Source organism: Rhinolophus ferrumequinum, chromosome 28 (genome assembly GCF_004115265.2).
Source record: "Rhinolophus ferrumequinum isolate MPI-CBG mRhiFer1 chromosome 28, mRhiFer1_v1.p, whole genome shotgun sequence".
NCBI classification, from domain to species: Eukaryota; Metazoa; Chordata; class Mammalia; order Chiroptera; family Rhinolophidae; genus Rhinolophus; species Rhinolophus ferrumequinum.
Genome location: NC_046311.1, coordinates 12288690 through 12309551, shown reverse-complemented (window position 1 = coordinate 12309551; position 20862 = coordinate 12288690). Strand labels below are relative to the sequence as shown.

Genomic DNA, 20862 nt, shown 5'->3' with positions numbered 1-20862 from the left:
CCAAACAACCACGGAAACAATAGCAGGTGAGCCCTGGGCCTCTGAAGGAACAGGTCTTAGGGCAACTTACAGGCAAACAGTGTAATGTGGGCTGCAGCCTGTTTGTGTTTTGTTTCGCTCTCCATCTCTTCAAAGGCATGGGCGAGCAGTTTGGGAGGTACGGGCCAGTCTTCAGCATGAGAGCTTCGTTATGAGTTTCATCCACTGTTGTGCTGTGCACCTAAATGATTATACAAACCAGACACAATAACACAGCAGGAGCTCCACGGCGGGTCACAAACTGTTGGGTGTCCAGCCATTGGGCCCATCGGGGCTTTGTTTGGCCCTCACAATGTTTAAATCTACTCTGAACTATTGGTCAACATTAAGAGACCCTAGCAACTTCACAGGGAGACTCTGGGCCCGCGGTTCCGCTGTGGGAGCCGTCAGCCAGAGCTTGGTCACAGCCGCACCTTGGGGACGGCGCGTGTGCATTTCTGTTGGCTTCATCCATATGGCACCTGCTTGTTTCTTCCACACTGAAGCCAAGGGTCAGTTTCATGCAATTTGATTTTTCTCGTAGCAAAGTTAAGAGGAAATTGAAATATTCCTTATATTGGAAAATGAAAGGTCAAGAGGGCTGGTGTTTCAAAACCAATTACAGAGCTGGTTTCTTTCATCGTGGAGTGGGGAGTGCTGTAGGTTTAACCTACAAAACATGCCCGTGTGAAAAGGAGGCAGCTGAAAATCCCACTCGGTCACTTCCGTTTCTTGTGTGACCCAAGGAGGATTCCAGGTTTGTGGCCTTTGAGCTAATCCATCATTTATAGCATTTCCAGTTTGAATTCACCATCTACGGCGTCTGCTTCCCAGAAGAGAAGCCATCCTCATTATTATATTCTGCAGTCATCATTTCTACGATTGGAATTGCTTCACGTTAGTTTGAAGTAGGTGGAACATCTGAGTAAATGTGAACATCATGGCCAACCCCCATTTGCGCTTCTCCTGTATTTCCTTTTGGAGCTGGTAGGGAAATGACATGAAACAACAGGACATGCACTAGTCTACTTAGACTAGTCCCCACTTCGCTACTAATTGTAGGTCTTGGACGAGTTACTAAAACTCTCAGGTTTCCAGTTTCCTCATAGGAAAAAGGAAGAGGTTGTATTTGATTGACAGCTTCAACTTATTCTTCCTGGTTCCTGGGAGGCCCTAAATAAAATTGAGCTGAATGAGTGAATTGAATGAATGACTGGGCTCACGTAGGCAACGTGAATGTATGGGCTGCTACCAACTTGTAGAGAATTGATCTCGCTAGAGTTCTGGGATACTAACATTCTCTCGCTCTCTCTCTCTCTCTCTCTCTCTCTCTCTCTCTCTCTCTCTCTCTCTCGTGTGTGTGTGTGTGTGTGTGAGAGAGAGAGAGAGAGAGAGAGAGAGAGAGAGAGAGAGAGAGAGAGAGAGACTCCGTAGCAAAAAAGGTAAATTCGCTGGCTCAAGGTCAAATGTACAGTCTCTCTCCGTTGCACAACCTCTCATACCCCAATCTCACCGCCTTTTGACGGCCTCCCAGTCGGACTGCTCTTCATCATTCACTCGTTCATTTCATCCCTTTTCAGACCGACATTTATGGACTGGCCAAGAAGTGTACCCTGACAGAACGCCAGGTTGAAAGATGGTTTAGGAGGCGGCGGAATCAAGACAGGCCTTGCAGGATGAAGAAATTCCGGGAAGCTTGGTAAGAAGGAGAGTGAAAGCTTTTGAAATGCTACAGTTTTATGTGGAGCAGAAGGGTCATGTCAGAAAGAGTCCTGAGGTTGGAGCAGAAGAAGGGTTCACACCCAGCTCTGTCCCTCACCAGTTGGGCGTTGTGGGCTGGTCACTCATTTACCTTTTGTGCTTCACTTTCCTTCTCTATGAAACGGGGCAAGCTATGAACGCTCTAAGATGAGCAGGAGATATTATGTACTTATCTTCACGTCCAGAAAAACCATAAAAATGTCTTAACCGGTGTTTCTCTTTTCTAGGGTAGAGGTTGGCCCTAGGTCACAAGACTTTATCACCTGTTTCCAATCACTTTATAATTGTTACATCACAGAGAATGTGAGAACAGAGAATGTCTGAGAGGGTATCTGTTCTCAGCTCAGGACTTCTTTCTTTCTCACTTGCCTCATACCCCGTCCCCTGCCCGTGGATTGGGCAGCTAGTCCCTCTGGGTTTTCCAGTTGGTTTACCAGGGGCAGTGGAATGGGGAGGGGTCGGGATGGGCAGGGGCACCCAGTCGCATTTTTGCCAGAGCTGGCTACTTTGAAGACATTCTGAGAACAGTGAGCTGCATTACACGTATTTTGGGATTTCATTTCAACTCTGGTTTTGTTTGATTGTTTGTTTGTTTGTTTCTCTCCTGTAGAATATTGTACTTTAGGACACTCCCTTGGTGGCAGAAACTGACACCTGTGCAAAAATGGTGGACTAGATCGCTGCTCCTATTTTGTTCCTCTTCTTTATGTGCAGAATCGTGCGTGTTGGTTGGCCCATAATACCACATTCTACACACCAATGGTATTCCTTCTTTCCGCCTGTTTCTTAAGGTCCTCACATTGCCCAGTGATTTTTAACAGATATTTTTGTTTCGATGGTGAAATGGACAGGGAGCTGACGTAAGACTCTCAAATAAATAAGCAACCTGTGGGAGGCGAAGCTGTAATGGCTTCCTTGAATTTGCCGATACATTCCAGATATGAAGCTGCTGATGTGTGGGGCGTACACCGAGGCTCAGCATGTCTCAAAACACCCATTTCTCATCACAGGCTTCCACTGCCTTTCCCACAATGGCTGCAGGTGTGTGGCCTGGTTTGTTTTCTAACAGTTTCTCTCTGATTTTTAGCTCTTGAGAGATTGATTGGTTAATGTTGTCTTGCCACTGATACCAGCATGGCGGGAGTGAATCTCTCTGAACCATCACCACAAAACACTGCACAGTAGACCTGGTCTCACATTGCGTCGGCCTGTTTTCCTTCTGTCCTTCATTCATTCTTTCCAGCAAATGATTCTTAAAAAAGTCCCCAGGCTAGGACTCATTCTCTTCCTCTGAGCTGAATCACATTCCAGTGAAATGCTCTGGTAATTTCTTGTACGTTATAGGATCTTACAGTTTATAAATCATCTTTGTTTGATATCCCCAGCAGCAGTACGTGGCAGTCAGGAAAGGCGGGGCTAGCCCCGTGTCAGAAATGAAAATCCATGTCCATGTCCTTCAAGGAACTTGCTCAAGGGCACTGGCTGTCGGTGGGACGGTTGCACTCAGGTCTTATGATCCTTTTCTGCGACTCCTTCTGCTTCATCAGAATGCCCCTTGACACTTAAAGCTCCTTTTTGTAAACAGGGAGCCTCTTCCATCAAGTAACTGGGTCAGCAGGGCCCAACACTGTCCGTGAATCTGGCTGTCAGTGAATCCACTGAGAGTGGGCCACGGAGTTCTCTAGAAGGGGATGTCCAGTCACCGTAATCCATCAGTCAGGCAAGGGACAGGGTTATGCTGACCATCTTCTCTGTACCTGGCCCTCCCTACACTGTGTGCATTCTAGGTTTTAAGAAGGAAGTGACCGTGGACGGCATGGTCACTGGCCTTACGCAGCTGACCAGAAAGATGAGACTATCACTTAGGAAACCACCACAGCTCTCGCCACTCCCCCTCAGTGGCACGAGCAGGCCACAGGCATGTGTAGACGGCTTTCAGAGGAGACGGAGCCAGTAGGGCTGAATATGTCGGGGAAAGGCTTTTTAGAAAGGTCAGCCGTGAGTTGGACCTCGAGGAATGTGTTGGCTTTCTATAAGATAAGAAAGCGTGATTTTAAGGCAGCATGTTTCTAGTAAGTCAAAGGCACAAAGCAGCAAAGTATATGCGTACAGTGTATTCGGGAAATAAGACTGGATCCACGAATAAAAGTTAAGCTTTATCTTCCTCTTTAGCAATGTCACAGATTTCCTCCAAGTCAGATGACTATTCAAAGGTATTATGGACTAAATAAGTAGATTAAAGCAAAATGCCAAGCCATTTCATTGTGTGGGGGCTGTATTTTGTTCCATCAGCTATGGGATATGCTGCAGGGATTTTAGCAAGAGGAACCTAGTCGGGGACATTTTGGAATTCTCAGGAAACTTATTTCCCAACACCAAACTCTTACATATGACTCTCCAACAGGCAGAAAGTCTGCCACCCTGTTAGCTCCGAACACCTCAAGTTCAGAGTGTCATGTCCTTGGATGCTTTCTTTAATGATGACCCCTTAACCCTATTTCACAGCATTTAAGGATTTTAATCCATAGTGGATCCTTTATTTTCAAATCAAATTCTGCATTAGCTAACCACTTTTTTCTTTTTCTTTTTTAAATTTTGATTGGAGAACAGTGTGTTTTTCCAGAACCCTTCATCTCCAAGTCGAGTCATTGTTTTCACTCTAGTAGTGGAGGGCGCAGCTCACTGGCCGAGGTGGGGATCGAACCAGCGACCTGGGTGTTATGAGCACTGCGCTCTAACCAACTGAGCCAACCAGCTGCCCACCGGCTGCTCAGCTCCAAGCTCAAGCTGTTGTTTCTCACTGGCCCATGTAGGAATCGAACTGGTGACCTGGGTGTTACAAGCACTGCACTCTAACCAATTGAGCCAACCGGCCGTCCCCCACTTTTCTTTTTAAAATAACTTAGATTTGTCTGACTCCAGAATGTGCATTCTTTCTGTTATACCAAATGTGTCTCTCCTCAAATGTCAATCACCTTTACAAGACTTTTCTTTCTTTTGGCAGCTGGCGATTTGCATTTTACTTAATGATCACTGTTGCTGGAATTGCATTTCTTTATGATGTAAGTTGTCCTTTTGATATCTTTGAGTGGAATTTGTCTTTAATTTTTTAAATTCCTCCCTGTGATTTCCTTAGGATGTAATACCTTCAAAAAGATAATCAGCTTTTAAACCTCTAAGCCCTCTAATGCCTAGAGAAGTAGCAACTCCGCATTCTGTCTTTGTCTTTCAAAGCCTTTGTTAAGTTTTGCATTTGCAAAGTTAATTTTTAAACCCAGTATGTCCCTATTTCCACTTGTGCAACTCATACACCAACTAAACTGGACTACTGACAATCCACTAAACATACCTGGTACCTCCCCACATTTGGATTTTAGCACATTTTATCCCCCCTGCCAGAAACATCTTGTCTTTTTCACCTCTTTCTCTACCTGTCAAATTCCATCCAGTCCTATATCAAAAGCCACTTGATCCATGAAGACTCATTACTCACCCATCAGAAACCAAATCTCTCCTTTCTGTATTCCTTTTGCATTGCCTGCTTAAATGATTACTCATTAAGTGATGTATAAACTTAATAGTAAATTGTTCGCAGAAAATAAAAGACAACCAGATTTTAGAACTTCTCTTAAGATTCTTTCAAGATTTCTCTTAAGATATTTTATTGCTACAGATAGCTCAAGATGTGTTTATTCCTACATAAGCAGTAATCTAATTGATTCTAATAATCTAATAAGTTCATGAGAATCTGTTTGAAATAATTGCTCTGTGAGACAGAACCGATTTTCGTTCCAGATGCACTAGAAGTCGTTAATGTCAGGGAGTGTTGTGTAGGACCATGTGTGCACACCTTCAGAGGGACAGATGTGTGCAGCAGGAGCAACAGGAGATGACAAAAATGCATCTTCCTGTGGATGTTTGCTCCCTAGCCGTGACGTCAGGAAGAGCTGATGGTTTCTGCCGAAGTCAGCCTTTGACTCTGGCAGACTTATTTTTTCTCTCTTGCTTCCTTGTTTTTTGTTTTGCTTTTTTTTTTTTTTTAGAAACCTTGGCTGTATGACCTCTGGCAGGTGTGGAATGGCTATCCAAGACAGGTAAGTCCCCTCTGATGTAGTCCTTCCCTTACCTCAGCGATCAGACTCCTCACATTGTCCCTTGGGGTAGGTGTGGGTCCCTTGCCTACTCTCTGTCCACTTCTGTGAAGCCTGTGGCGCTTCCTCTACTAGACTTTACTCATCCTACTTCCTTATTTACTCATCACTTGTCTCTTTTCTTTAGTTTATTTGCGGTTAATATAATTATGTATTTGAGTTTAAATTTACCATCTTACTGTGTATTTTCTATTTGTGCTACCTGATGCTTTTCCTTTTTGATACTCTCTTATTACCTTTTATGGTATAGTCAAGTTTTTAAAAAATTATTATTCCACTTTTTCCCTTATATAGCTTTTCAGTTATGCATGTTTTTATTCTTTTAGTAATTATCCTAGAGATTATTATATTTATCCTTGAATTATTAGACTCTCATAAGAGACATTAGTGCTGTTATCTTTTTCTAGTCACTTCAAGATCATTAGGAAACTCCATATACCTGCCTCCTATTTCCTCCTTTAGCTATTTAAAACCCTATAAGTCATTACTGTTATTATTTTGTGAATTAGTCAAATTGCCCTTTACATGCTATTCCTTGCATTCTGCATTTTCACACTTCCATCTGGGATTATCATCCTTCTGGCTGAAGAAGTCCCTTTGGTTTGCTTGTCTGAAGTGTTATCATTTAGCCTTCAGTTTTTTTCAAAGATATTTTTGCTGGGTGTAGAATTCTAGGTTAGTAGTTACTTTCCTTCAGCACTTGAAAGATGTCATGCTGCTGTCTTCTGCATCCCATCAGTTTCTTTAAGAATTAGTTTTCATTTTATTTTTGCTTCTTTGAACAGAATGTGTTTTTTTTCTCTGACTTTTAAAAATATTTTGTCTTTGTCTTTCAGAAGTTTTATTATGATATTCACAGATGTGATTTTCTTTAAGTTTATCCTTATTGTCCATAGTTCTTCTTGAATCTGTGGTTTGATGTCTTCAGTCAGTTTGGTAAAAATTCTTTGCCATTGCTTTTGTTCCTTTCTCTCTCTCCTCTCTTTCTGGAATTCCAGCTACAAGCGTACTAATATCCAAGACCTTTACATTAAGTCCTATATGTCTTTTATGCTTTTTCCAATATTTTCCATCTTCTTGCCTGTCTGTGCTTCAGTGTATCAGGAGACAATTCTCCACAGGTCTCTTGCATTTGTATATGTTGTGTAAAGTGCTTTATTATATTACCCTCTTTGCTTAGCCCTATGCTAGTTGGGATGGGAGAACTGGCCTAAATTTTGACACTCTAGCAACTGTATTACTGTGAGTAATAAATTGTCCTTTTTCTCTGACTCAGGAGTTAGCATCCATGAAACTATGGCAAGCTAACTTGAAAGTAGGGTAAAAGCTCAGACCCGTTACTGTTCTGGATATTTTCTACTTTTATATCCTCCGGTTCAGTAGTGATTGTCTCAGTAGTGATTTTCTCTGCTATTACACACATTTTTTTGAGTTCTCAATTTCAGTTATTGTTCACTTTAAAATTTTTCATTTAGTTCCTCTCGTATGGATTCCAGTTATCTACTGATATTTCCTGCCTTTGAAGCAAGTTATTAGAATTATTTTCAAGTCCAAATCTGATAAGTCCTATATCTTGATCACCTGTGAGTCTATTATCTTTCTCACTCCTGTCTTCTTACGCTTGATAGCTTTTTATTGAATGACAGACACTGTTTCTGAAAAATTACAGACGCTCAGGATAATATTAGCTTCCTCCTGAGAGGATTTACTTTCATTTTTGTGAGGGAATTAGAGACAGATCACCTGTATTTTATCTGTGGTTGAGCTAATTCCATGTTGATTCCAGTCTATGTATTTACAACCCACTCATGTTCCTAGAATGTTTCCCACAGTGGTTTTAAATAAAAGATTATAGTGTTTACCAGGACTCCTTCTCCTTGGCTGGCCCTGAATGCCAGTTTGCTTCCTGAATGCCAGTACTATGAGATTGCCAAAAGTCCTACTTAACTTCTGTTTCTTCATCTCTGGGCTCCATACTGAGTATAAATGGGCAAATGCAGACTTTACAGTATACGTAGGTATGGTTTTCTTTCCTCCTTAGGGTCTGTAATATTTGTTGAATTCAGGATTCACTTAAAATAAAAGATTTACTTTAATGCATTTTTCTTCTCTTTGAAACTTTGGCTTCATGGGTTCTGGCTGCCTTGGTTGCTCTTGGATCCTATTAAACAGATATTCTTTCTGTATTTTAACCAGGTTTTTAACTAGAAGGGTTGGTCTCATAAAGGCTGTTTGTCATAGAAGACAGCAGACACTTCGTCTCAATTTTTTATGGCTTTATCAAGGATGATGAGTTGACCAGAAAATTATTCCTTTTAATGTGTTAGCCTCAGTATAAAAGAATCAAAGGAGGTTAGACCATAAGGTACTAAGGCATTAGGTAGGCAACACGCCAATTTTATCTTCTACCTCTCTCTTATTCTTAACTTCTCAAAGGTATCAGTTACCTATTGGTGCATGGTAAACCATCCCCAAAACGTAATGCCCTAAAACAGCCACCATGTATTTGCCCCGATTTCGGTCAGCCATTTGAGTGAGGCTCAGCTGAGCAGTGCTTCTCCATGTGGTGACTGGTTGAGTTCATTCATGCATCTTCCGTCCGTTGGTCAGCTGGCTGGGGCATGGCTCATAACCCTGGTGCTGTCATTCATATTTTTGGCACTGGACACCTTGATTCTCTACTTTGTGCCCTGTTTCCCCCAAAATAAGACCAGGTCTTATATTAATTTTTGCTCCAAAAGACGCATTAGGGCTTATGTTCAGGGGATGTCATCCTGAAAAATCATGCTAGGACTTATTTTCCCATGAGGTCTTGTTTTCAGGGAAACATGGTAGCCTCCAGCAGGGTAGCGCAGGTTTCTCATGTGGAGCTTATAAAGTCTCTGCGTGCATCCTACTTGCTATTTGCCCTTGACCAAAACCCAAGAACTAGTTCATGGTCAGGCCAGAGGAGACTACCAGGGTTTGGATGTCAGAAGGTGAGATTCGTTGGGGGCCATTAATGCAATAATCCATCCCACCAAGTAATGTAATGTCTCAACTTAGCTAAAATTCCCCCATTATATCATTGTTAAAGAAAATTCTGGCTGTAGAAATCTCATTCTTTTTTTTTCAGAAAACATTTTTAGAGTACTTAAGTAATTGTATGTATTTTATTACTATCCCATTTGTGCCTGGCCCAATTCAGATCACCAGCCTGTTGCCAGAAAAGAGGGTAGGACATCAGATTTTGAGTAGTATTCAAGAAACAAAACAAGGGGAATTGTGGGACCAGCAGAACAGACTTGTCGTTGTTCTCAAGTAAATATTTTTGCATTGTTTTTCCAATTTAACTTTCAGTCAGCTAAAATAAGGCAATTGCACCTGTTGTAGTTTTATTAACTTTTAAACAAAACATTGAAGTTGATTTTGGAATTCTTCCCTTTTAGAAATAGAGTGCTTCGGAATATTATCTTCGATTCCTTCTCAGAGGTTGAAACATAAAGCATGTTATTTTGGGGAATTTTGTGGAGTATAACTAGGTATAAACAATAGTTTTAATCCTTAAAATAAATCGTTTATATGGACATTAATGTAGTGAATTTTCTTATTTTTCTCAGTCCTTGCTCCCATCCCAGTACTGGTATTACGTTTTGGAGATGAGTTTTTATTGGTCTCTCTTATTCAGCCTGGGCTCAGATGTCAAAAGGAAGGTACGTGTCTTATTTACAAAACTTTATTCATTTTTTTCAAAAATTTTTATGCCCTGTCCCAACTCCTAATTTTTAAATTGTATTTCTGTGCATTTAGTTCCAGTTCATAGCTTCTTCGCTTCTCTAGCGCATAGAATAGTGCAAATTATGCTCATGCTTTGGAGCCTTGGTAAGTATTTATGGTGAAACATGTCAAGGGACAGATGTAAAAATAATCATTTTTTAGAAGGTCTTCTGAGATATATATTCAGGTAGGTTGATCCAGTAATGATTCTTTCGTGATTTCTTGAGGCAGTCAAACCTTTGATTTTTCAGTAGTTGGTTTCTGTGTCATATACAGGTGCCTTGAGTACTTTTTCAAAAATTAAATGAAGATATATGTCATATGTTTGTAAACACATATCTTCAGAGACATAAAACGGTTAGGAGTTGGGTAAAGCACAGGTTGGAGTCAGATTGCCTGGGTTTGAATCCCGGGCTTCACCACTCACTAACATTGCCAGCTAGCTGGTGAAGCTCCCTACACTTGATTTCCTTATCTGTAGAGCGAAGCTAAGAAGAGTTTCTATCTCCTCTGGTTGTTGTGAGGATGAAGCAAGTTAATCCATTTCAGGCACTTCCTGGTATACAGTAAATGCTCAATTAGTCAGGCTATTGCTATTATCACATTTACTCTTTTACTTTGGCTACCAGGAAATTGACACCTTTGTTTTTTTTAACATTTTTATTGAGATTTTGACATACCATACAGTGTGTCTACCTTAAGTGCACAACTCAATGGTTTTGAGTGTATTCACAGAATCCTACAATCATCATCACCACAGTCAATTCTAGAACATTTCCATCAGCTCAAAAAGAAATCCTTTTAGCAGTCACTTCCTATTTCTCCCAACTTCCCCAGCCGAAGACAACCACTCATCTACTTTCTGTCTCTATGGATTTGCCTCTCCTGGACATTTCATATAAACAGAGTCATACAAGACGTAGGTTTTTATATGTGGCTTCTTTCACTTAGCGTGATGATTTCAGATTCATTCATGTTGTAGCATGTGCCAGTATTTCGTTTCGTTTTATTGCTGAATAATAGTCCACTGTTTGGATAGACTACATTTTGTTTATCCATTTATCAGTTGATGGACATTGGGGTTGTTTTCATCTTTTTGGCTGTTATGAATAATGCTGCTATGAACATTCATATATGAATACAAAATTCTGCACGGATGTATGTTTTCATTTCGACCTAAGAGTGGAATTGTTGGGCTCTATGGTAATTCTATGTTTAACCTTTCAGGGAACCGCCAGGCTGCTTAACAGCCACACCATTTCACATTCCCACCAGCAATGTATAAGGTTTCCAGTTTCTCCACATCCTTGCAAACACTTGTTATTGTCTGTCTTTTTTTATGATTGCTGTCCTGGGGGTGTGAAGTAGTATCTCGCTGTGGGTTTGATTTGCGTTGTCCTGACTAATGAGGTCGAACATATTCTCATGTGCTTATTGGCCATTTGTGTGCCTTCTTTGCAGAAAACCTTCAAGTGTTTGCAGTAACTTTCCTTGACCTAGATTTGCTAATACAGTTAGTCCACTTCCGTGTACTGCTTCTTTCATATACAGTAACTCTTATCTTGATGGCTGTATAGTTTTGTTATTTACCTTTTTTCCTCTTCGGATTTAGATAGGCAATAAACAATAACTGTAAATGTCCACAGGAGTATGCTTGTGTGTGTAAGTATACGGTGTGTGTGTGTGTGTGTGTGTAATACATCCAGTGTGGGCAGTGGGAGAACAGCAGATGTCAGTTAGGTAGGACTTACTTAACTATTCAATGCTCTCTCAGAGTTACATGAGGATAACTCTTGCCCTGTCTCCCTCATAAGGGTTATGTGCAAGAATGAAAGGGAAAGCATTTCACAAATTTCAAAGCATGCAGGTGTAAGCCATTAGTTTTTGAGTTGTTGTTGTCACTACTGGCTCTTCCAGTGCCTGGCCCATAACTGTGTTTGCCTGATAGTTTCCATGTCCTCCTCCTTCGGTAGGATTTTCTAGCTCATGTCATCCACCACCTGGCTGCCATTAGTCTGATGAGCTTCTCTTGGTGTGCTAATTACATCCGCAGTGGGACCCTCGTCATGATCGTGCACGACGTGGCCGACATTTGGCTGGAGGTAAGCGTTTGCCATTCAACCACTAATCACAATAGTGCGGCCCAGGTCTCCGTGACTCCTCCCAGGAAGGATTGTCTGTGAGCGATTTAGCAGGGCTCTCTGTCACGGGAAAATGCAGAGTGCACAGATGTCTGTGGATCCCCAGAGCCTTCCAGCTCAAAGAAGTGAAACCTTCCGATTTCAGTTTCGAGCCTTGTTTCTCCATGGTACTCAAGACCGAGGTTAATTTGTGGGATTCCACGTACGGAAGAGGCGTGCAGGCACTAGCTCAGGAAGTAAGCTGACGTATTTGACAATGGCACAAACTTGGACTGTGGGTTCTTAGCCTTGGCCAGTACCATATGTTGACTTAAGTCAACACTGCGTCGTGCCTGCATGCTTGCATTCTCTGCACTGGTGCTCCCGCAGCATTAAGGACAGAAAGCTGTTGTTTATTTAAATGACTTTTTTTTTTTTCTGCTAAGGAAGGAATGTTCTGGAGCAGGAGACATTCAGACAAGAGTCTCCCTAAGAAATCCCAAACCACTCAAAATATGAGGAACAGAGCAAAACTAGGATTGTTTTCTCTACCTGTTTCTGTTATGTGTTGGTTCCATTTACCCTGAGGTACTGATCCAAAGATCCTCTTACCAGCCAGCTCTCCTGCTGTACTTGGAGCCACATTTCCCGAATGTACTCATTTATAATGAAGCTGGGGAAAATGATGCTAACACATTGTTCTTTCAGGATTGCCTCTTGGAGAGCTAGTTATTAAATATGGGTTGATACGGAGGAAATTAAATGAAACGGAATAGGATCTTGTTCTTCTAGATGAGGGTTCCGCAGACTTTTGTGTCAAGGACCAGATAGCAAATCGAGCTTTGTGTGCCACATGCGGTCTTCTGTCTCATATTCTTCTTTCTTTCTTATTGTTTCGTCTTTTGTTATAACCCTCTAAAAACGTGAAAAACATTCTTAACTTGAGAGCTGCCAGCTTTAGCCCATAGGCTGGACTGTAATTTGCCAAACCCAGTTCTAGACACAACCAGAAGTCATTTGAAGCCATTTCAAAGCAACTGGCTACTATTAAGCTGTTAGCTGCGTAGAGCATTTTGATTCTTGTATGTAATTCTAATTAGACATGTAAATCCCATTCCGAAGGGCAAGGTTATTCGGTTTGCTTCAGGGCAGCATATGGCTTAGCCAGAAAAGGATTGTGCCACTTTTTCCATCTCTGTTATAATTACCCCCTTCTCTGATCATATCTCAGTAACCCAGTCTGAAAATTAAGACCGTGTTGGCCAGGACTTAAGAATTTTGTGCTGCTCTGTTACTTCGAAACCCTCCTGTTCAATTGCCTTTGGTGAGTGAGCACTGTAAAAATAGGTTCATTGTGTTATTTAAAGGGAATTAGATGTTGGAACTGGGACTGAAAGCTGGGGTTCTCTGCCCTCCTTTCCCGTCATTGACGGGACACAACTCATTCGTTGACTGGGAAAATCACTTAACGCTTTGTTTTCTATCCTCAGCTGTAATATGAGGGGCCTTATCTAACCCTTGGAGTGTATTGTAAAGTTTAGCTCATTGCTGCTAGAAAATGTTCTGAGGACCCAAGGTAAAAAGACAGAAGAAGAATGAAATGTCAAGCTCAGAGGTCCCTTCGTGGGTAAACTATGAGAACAGCTTGGTGTTGTTCGTGATAATGAATCATTTTGATTCACCAGTCATGATCTAAACTTGAGGTTCAATGAGCAAGGCCAGTACCTTCCATCAGCTGGTGGCAGAGAAAACATTAAGTAGTAGCGTGGGGCCTGTTTTTGACACTCCCCAGGGGTGCCTGCTCCACAGCTTCCTCCCATAGTTTGTTTTCGTGTTTGCCTTCTCAGTCAAGTTCTAATTGAACCCAGACATGGTACAACTTTGGCCCCTGTTTAGACCTTCCTAGAGATGGAGACTATTAATCTTTTGTATTCCTCAAGATGGTGGGTGGGTCATTTCTTCCTTCTTTCTTTGCAAGGAAACACAGCCTCAACGTCTACCATTGTTCCTCGTAAGCCACCCTTCGCCTTCCGCATGCGTCTTCCCGATCTGCCCTCATTTTCCACAAGTTCAGGTTTACATCCAGGACCCAACACTTGAACAGCATGCTGACTGAGGCTTAGCAAAGGAGAGGGGTTACTGTCTGATGCCCACCCTAGCACAGTCATGATGGGCTGTGTGTGTATTTGTACTTGGCCCTCACAAGTGGGCCCTCTCAATGCCAAGTCACCTCTTGCTACCTGACTCTTCACAGAGCTCCCCACTCCATGCCAGGCACTCTAAGCTTCTGGCCTTTCTTCTCATACCCATCTCTCTCCCCCACCTGGCATACTAGTCTTCCATCTCAGCAACTGAGATAGTTTTCTTTTGGGGCCTTTGCCAATTATCCCACGGCAAGTATGGAAAAGTATGGAAAATGCAATGCAATGTAAGCCCTTCCTGAAGTAGAAATCTGTTGCCTCCCTTTTTCTAGAAGGGCCTCGAGCTGCCGGGGTGATTTTAGCCCTGAAACCACCCAGCCTAAGCCATGCTCCTTAGAGGGGTGGGCTACACTCAGCGGCTCTTACCTGCCTCCCACCCCAACTCCAGATACGTTCCCATTCAGCCTTTGGCTCCACTGGGTAATGCCAGAGAGAATACTCATCAATTAACCCTCTAAGACCACATTAAACAGACCCTATCTGTGATTCATTTTATTCCACACCGAAGTATGAGCAGTATACGCGTAGACTAGTATAAAGTAAGTGAGCGTAAGAGAAAATCAAGTGCTTGAAACTTGATTTCAATCAGGACAAGGCCCCAAGAGTGGCCTCCTAACTCTTCCTCTTCTGTCATCTGCCTGGATTGCAGTGTTCCCACCCCAGCCCATATCCCAGCCTTTCTTCACACCAGCTCTCCTCCTAGTTAAATGGAAAAATGAAGTAAAAGCCCAAATAAAAAGCATGCTAAGATGAACTGTGTTAACTTGCAGTGCCTGCGAAAGACAGTGATATTACAGTCATTTTAACATATCTTTTTTTTTTTAATATTGTATTATGGAAAGTTTCCAACATATGACAAGATAGAGAGAAGAGTGTAATGGACCCGTCATCCAGCTTTACTAATTATCTATATGGCAAATCTTGTTTCATCTATTTCCCCATTAACACTCAATACCCCCCACCCATCCAGCCAGATTATTTTGAAGGAAATCCCAGGCATCATATCATTTTATAAATATTTAATTTAAAAACTTTATGCCATTATCACTTTATCTGAATGCAATTTCTTTCTTTGTTTTTAGTCTGCTAAGATGTTTTCTTACGCCGGATGGAAGCAAACCTGCAACACCTTGTTTTTCATCTTTTCCGCCATATTTCTCATCAGCCGCCTTATTATTTTTCCCTTCTGGTAAGTAGACAAGGTGCTGGGCGATGTTTTTGGTCACCATGCTGAGGTGGCCTTGGCATGTGGTTAAAGTCAGAGCATTGCCCTTTCTGACGTTGATCTCCAGTTATTTGTGCCAAGTTCAGTTGGAGAAAAGAATATGGGGGAGCCATTTTTATAGATGATGAAAACGACACCTTCCAATGTGGAAAAGGCTTTAACAAGGGGAGATGGAAAATGTGTAACCCAATGGGTAAGCAGCCACTCTTACTCTACGTCTTGTGTCATAAATATGGGTCTTCCCTTTTGATTCACAGCTTCTCTAGTTATTCCAGTGAAATGCCATTGGCCAATTATCAGCTCTTTAAAAGACAAGCATGTGCTGTGGTGAGGTTACAGTAATGATAACTCCCATTAATTGCATGCCAGACACTGGATTTGGCCCTTTCTGTATCTTGGCATTAGTCTATACAAGAGATCATAAAGACAGGTGTTATCACTGCTGTTTCACAGACGAGGAAACTGATAGTCATTTCATTTTCCATGATCCCTGGTCTTAGCAATGGTTTGCACGTCCTTTTCATACTGATTGGCTCTTGATCAGTCTGTTGATTTGGTTTAGCCGAGGGCCGGCGATGTAGAATGGATCTGGTGTGGCCGCTGACCATCCTTTCCTTGGGAAGCATAATTTGCCATGTGTTGGCTGCCAGAAACCAGAGGGAAAGTGTGAGGAAGGCTTTGATGGTTTGGAAGAAACAGCTTATAGCCAACCCTACTCTGGGGCTGGTCGGAGAGTTTCAGATCCTCTCAATGGAAAAATTAGTGCTACTGGAGATCCTCATGTCCAGGGGAAAAGGTGGCGGCCCAGGTTTCAGGCCGGATTCCTGGTGGATGGACATCTCCCAGGGAAGTCTGCTCAGAAGAGTCAGAGCGTGCTGCCCTCCCTGTGGAAGCCAGCTGCATTCTTGAAAGGACTGGGTGTCTCGATGAGAGGAGAAGCACAGTGCCGTGGGTAAATGAGTTCATGGATATAAGTCAGTCCTGGATTCAAGTCCTGGCTCCACACTTACTGCCTGTGTGACCTTGGACTGGTTAGATCCTTTCTCTCTGTGCCTCACTTTTCTCATCTGTAAAATGGATATAAGGGTTGTCATGAGGCTTAAGTGAAGCACTACATATAAACTAACAGCATCGTGTTTGCTACATAGGTAGGAAGGACTCAGTAAATGCCAGCTATTGTTAATAAAATTATCATTGAGTCTTGTAGAATTTGAGGTTTGATCTAGACTCAAATCTCAGATACAAATTTAGGAGCCTCTTGGTTGATGGATCACATCACCGTCACTTTTGCTTTGACTGAGCAAGTGTGTTTGTGAAATCAGAATATTGTACGGTAGTAATCACTGATAGGATAAGCATTGACGTACAGATAACAATTGAGTTATGGCTTCTCAGTGTGACTTTCATGGTGCTCTAACGCCAGCATTTGCCCATCGATGACTCCTATTTTGTTCCAAAAAGACCATGTGCTCCAGTTATCTGGCACCACCTGAAAACGTAGTGGCTTAAGGCAGGGGTGAGCAAGCTTTTACTATAAAGGGCCATAGAATAATGGTGTGAGGCTTTAAGGGCCATATATGGTCTCTGTTGCACATTTTCCTTTGTTTTGTTTCTTTTACAACCCTTTAAAAATGTGCCAAACCCAGCCTAGCTCACAGGCTGTAGAAAAACGGGGTGTAGGCCAGATTTTCCCCACAGGCCGGCGTTTGCAGACCTTACTCTTAAAACTACAACATTTATTGATTATTATTATCTCGGATGGTTCTGGAAGTTGACTGGCCTCAGCTAGACGGCTTTCATTCATGTGGTTTCATGCAGATGGTGGCTGGGCAGTCAGTGGGAATTTTCTTGCAGACTTCCTCACTCACGTGGTTGAGGGAACGCATATTAAATCAGCCAGGCCTGTCTTCTGGAACACCTCACATGGCCCCTCCACGGGCCTGTCCTCCTCATAGTATGCCAGCTGGATTGATTTCGAAGGCGAGCAACTTAAGAGAGAGCTAGGCAGATGCGGTACGCCCTTTGACAGCCGAGCTTCAGAAGTCACATCGTGTCCCTTCCAACCGCATTTTCTTCGCTGGCTTCAGCTCACATTTAAGGGAAGGAAAATTAGACTCCATTGCTTGATGGCAGTCATTTCATAGACTTTGTGGATGTATTTTCAAAGCACCTACTGTGGAAGCGCTCAGTCTGGAGCGCTGTGTGAGAAGCTTCTAAGTATTCCTGCTGTGATCGACTTTCGATTTAGCAACGGAGCACTGTCACCTCAGACATTCCCACGATGTCACCAAATCCACAAGCAGGCTTCCTCTTGCCCATAACTATCTGAATGTCGTGTTGGGGTTGAGTAACAGTGGTGATGGTGTGTTACTTCCCCACACGCCCCCGACTTTAAAAACCCCTAGGTTTCTGAACTCATTCTCTTGCCAGCATTTCTGGATTTCGAGGAGAATTAGTCCCGTGCATTTGATCTTTTCTTAATCTTGATACTTCACTGAATGCAGACAGCAGCCAGTCCCAGTGTTTGCTGTCTCCAGGGAGTTGGACTGCAAATAAACCAGTGTGAGCACACTGGACTGTCAAAATGGTTTTGCTGGTAAAAAAAATGTCTGTGCTGATGTTGACCGATCAGCCGTGTCTGGAAAACTGAGGCGAAGTTCACCAAGCTATTGGAAGTCTGGGAGGGGGGTTTTCTGTGGTTTTTGAAAGGATCGGTTGCAGCCTGTGGCTGTCGCTGCTGCTCTAACAGTCCCATGGGCTTAAACGGGCTACACAGTTATCTTGTGGTGCCAAAGAGAAGTCGGTTTTTTGTCAGGCTGGCTCCAACCATCTGTCCAGATCTTGTAACTCTGCAGACTCTTCAGGGATAGTTCGTTAGTGCAGATTCATTGGGAGTTTACTCTGGACTAAACAGCATGCAGATGAGACTTCTTTCCAGATTCAGACATTTTAGAGGTGCGATGAAAGGCAGTCTGCAATCGCGGGGCTCTGATCTCCTCAGCAGGCTTTCTTTGGTGCACATTCTGCTTTGAGATAAAGGGCTGAGTGGGAAGAAACCTGACCCATCTGAAATTTGTCTGGACATTTTGAGAAAAAGACCTGGAACTTGTACGTTGCACTTGTCTTCCCCTGTTTTTGACTTTGCCTTCATGTCCCCCTGCCTCAAGCACACTTGCTTCCCCCTGACGGGTCTCCTTTTGTACCTGTACAACTGCGTCTCCTCTTTTCCTGTCCTCTTGCTCTTGATGGAGACCTGATTTAGCCGATTCTCAGCCAGTGTCTCACAGCAAGACTTAATTACGTTGATTTTCTAAACATTGGTACTCACAACATTAGGCAGAAATTCCAACTGGCATTGTCCAAATTGCTTCAATCGAATTGCCTGGTTACCCCATTTGTTTGTATTTTCGTTCAAAAGCGTTTAATCTCAGGCTTACGTTTTCCATACTGTATTCCCAACATTGTTTTAAAATAATGACTTCCGTATTTTTACATTTATTGGAGATGTCCTGGGAATCATTAGTCTAGAAAGACCTCCATAAGGTCGGGAAATGGCTCTGACTCCTGACAGTTTTCCTCCAGAGATGACAGATAATGGTTTAGTCCAGGCTGGCCCATCTGGGGGGAAGGGATTTTTTGTGACAATTTACAGGTAGAGTGCTGGTTCATCGCTTCTCTTCATAGCTAGGTGTTGTAAGGCGTACAATAAGTGATGGGTGAGACACAGCTCCTGCCCTACAGAAGTTCATAATGACAGCAGAAGGGTCCTTTGTGTCTACCACCTTATCCATGTATTTGAAGACACAATTAATACTGACCTGTTTTTTGGATGTTCAAAAAAAAAAATTTCCAACTGTGAATAATATATAACTTCCTTACCTCCAAGGGAACATATGCTTGTGGGAACTTTATGTCTCCTACCACTGGTTCGCTGGACTTCAGGCTTTAGCTTTTGATCATCCCACTCTCACTGGTATAAAATAACAGTACCCCAGAAGCCTCGTGTGAAAAGGAATTCTGTGGGTGCTGAGAACATATAAATACTTGGGATGGTCATCAGAGAGAGCAGTTTTAAGGGGCAAAAAAGACAAGACAAAGCCTCCAGCCTCCAGCAGTGCTTTTAGCTGGAGACAGAGTGAGGTCACGAACACACCAGCACTGCACCTTTTGGTCTTCATCTGTCTTCATCAGGAGACAGAGTAAGGTCACTACGGGTCCTTCCTGCCCTCATAAGGCCTGCGAGCTCGGTGCTGAATGATAAGTCCAGGGCAGAGCATGGGGCGGGATGGCACGGCCCCAGCGGGAAGGAGGGACTTGTGCCGTGTGAGAATGGCTGCTCTGCCGACCACGGGGCCACTCCCTGGAGTCACCACTACAGATGCGAATCTTGGAACCAGACTTTCCAGTCACACGCCTTGTGACGGAGACAGTGAATTTGACCGCCTGTGTTCGCTCAATGTCTCGTTCAACACTGCCCTCCAAGGCGCTCCTTCCCTTACAGCCCCCAGGCCTGGCCCGTCTGCTGCCCGCAAGCTTATAAAGGGCACTTACGACAATCACCCTGCTTCAAATCAGGGAACTTCAGGATACGGGGCCTTATTCAGAATGTAATCCAATCCCTTTCCTCACTTACTTATTTAGAACTAATTTCAAGCTTACAGGATAATTTCAAATATATTACAGAGAGCTCTTTACCCAGATTTACCAGTTCGCATTTTGCCCCGTTTGCTTTGTCACTCCTTTTCTCTCTCTCAAATGCATACGCACGCACACACACACGTATACGTAGATAAATACTTTTTTCTGAACCATTTGAAAGTTGTAAACATCATGTCCTTTTAGTCCTAAATACGTCTGTGTGTCTTTCCTGAGAACAAGGAATTCTTTTAACAGAATCACAGTATAGTTTTCAATTTCAGGGACTGTGGCAGGCTACCTACCATCTGAGTTCCAGTTTTGTCCCTTGATCCAAAAATGTCTTTGACTGCGTTTTCCCCTCACTACCAGGTCTGGCCCAGGATCACACACTGCATTCAGTTGTCGTTCACCTGGGACAGGTCCTTACTCCTTTGTTTTTTATGCCATCACCATTGTTGAAGCATTTAGACCCCCTGTTGATTTTTCAGGTGAGCAGTGATATTTCCAGGGTCGCACTGCTAGTTATGAAAGAAGCACGCCGAGAAACAGGACATTGGAAACACAGGACAGATATTTTTCAAATTAAATTACTGATTTGGATGATCAAGAGCAGGCATCATTTGCCTCCCCCTAAGTATTTAATTAAGTTTTCTTCCACTGCACAGTTACTGGGAAACGTAAGATGTCTCCGAAATATAAGGCAGGCAGTTACTCACTGGTAGAACCAGGGTTCATTATCCTGAAAAAGCTTAATGCTCACACCTAAACTTAGCAAGGAAAGAAAACCTTTAACTTTCAGTTTCCATTACAAAAATATAACTTTTTGGTGGCTGCCTTTTCTGGCCCAGCAAAACCAACGATGTGATTTTTTTCAACCCATCTAAACTCCAGTGGTGGAAAGAGCGACAAGCAACAAAACTGGAAACTGGGAAAGGGCCATCCAAGCTTTGCAAGCCAGAGCACAGCGCCCTTTGCAAAGGGCAGTTGGGGCC

General features: G+C 42.8%; 1 protein-coding gene across 2 annotated transcripts in view; it reads left to right on the top strand.

Annotated features, from left to right (window-relative positions):
• The window catches only part of CERS3 (ceramide synthase 3), a 104872-nt gene that overhangs the window by 52949 nt on the left and 31061 nt on the right, over positions 1-20862 (top strand). For both annotated transcript variants that reach the window (XM_033100147.1, XM_033100146.1), the window contains exons 4-9: positions 1599-1717; positions 4784-4841; positions 5823-5873; positions 9530-9622; positions 11660-11788; positions 15090-15196. In XM_033100147.1, coding sequence (XP_032956038.1) covers positions 1599-1717; positions 4784-4841; positions 5823-5873; positions 9530-9622; positions 11660-11788; positions 15090-15196 — 557 coding nt within the window. The remainder of the gene's footprint in view (positions 1-1598; positions 1718-4783; positions 4842-5822; positions 5874-9529; positions 9623-11659; positions 11789-15089; positions 15197-20862) is intronic.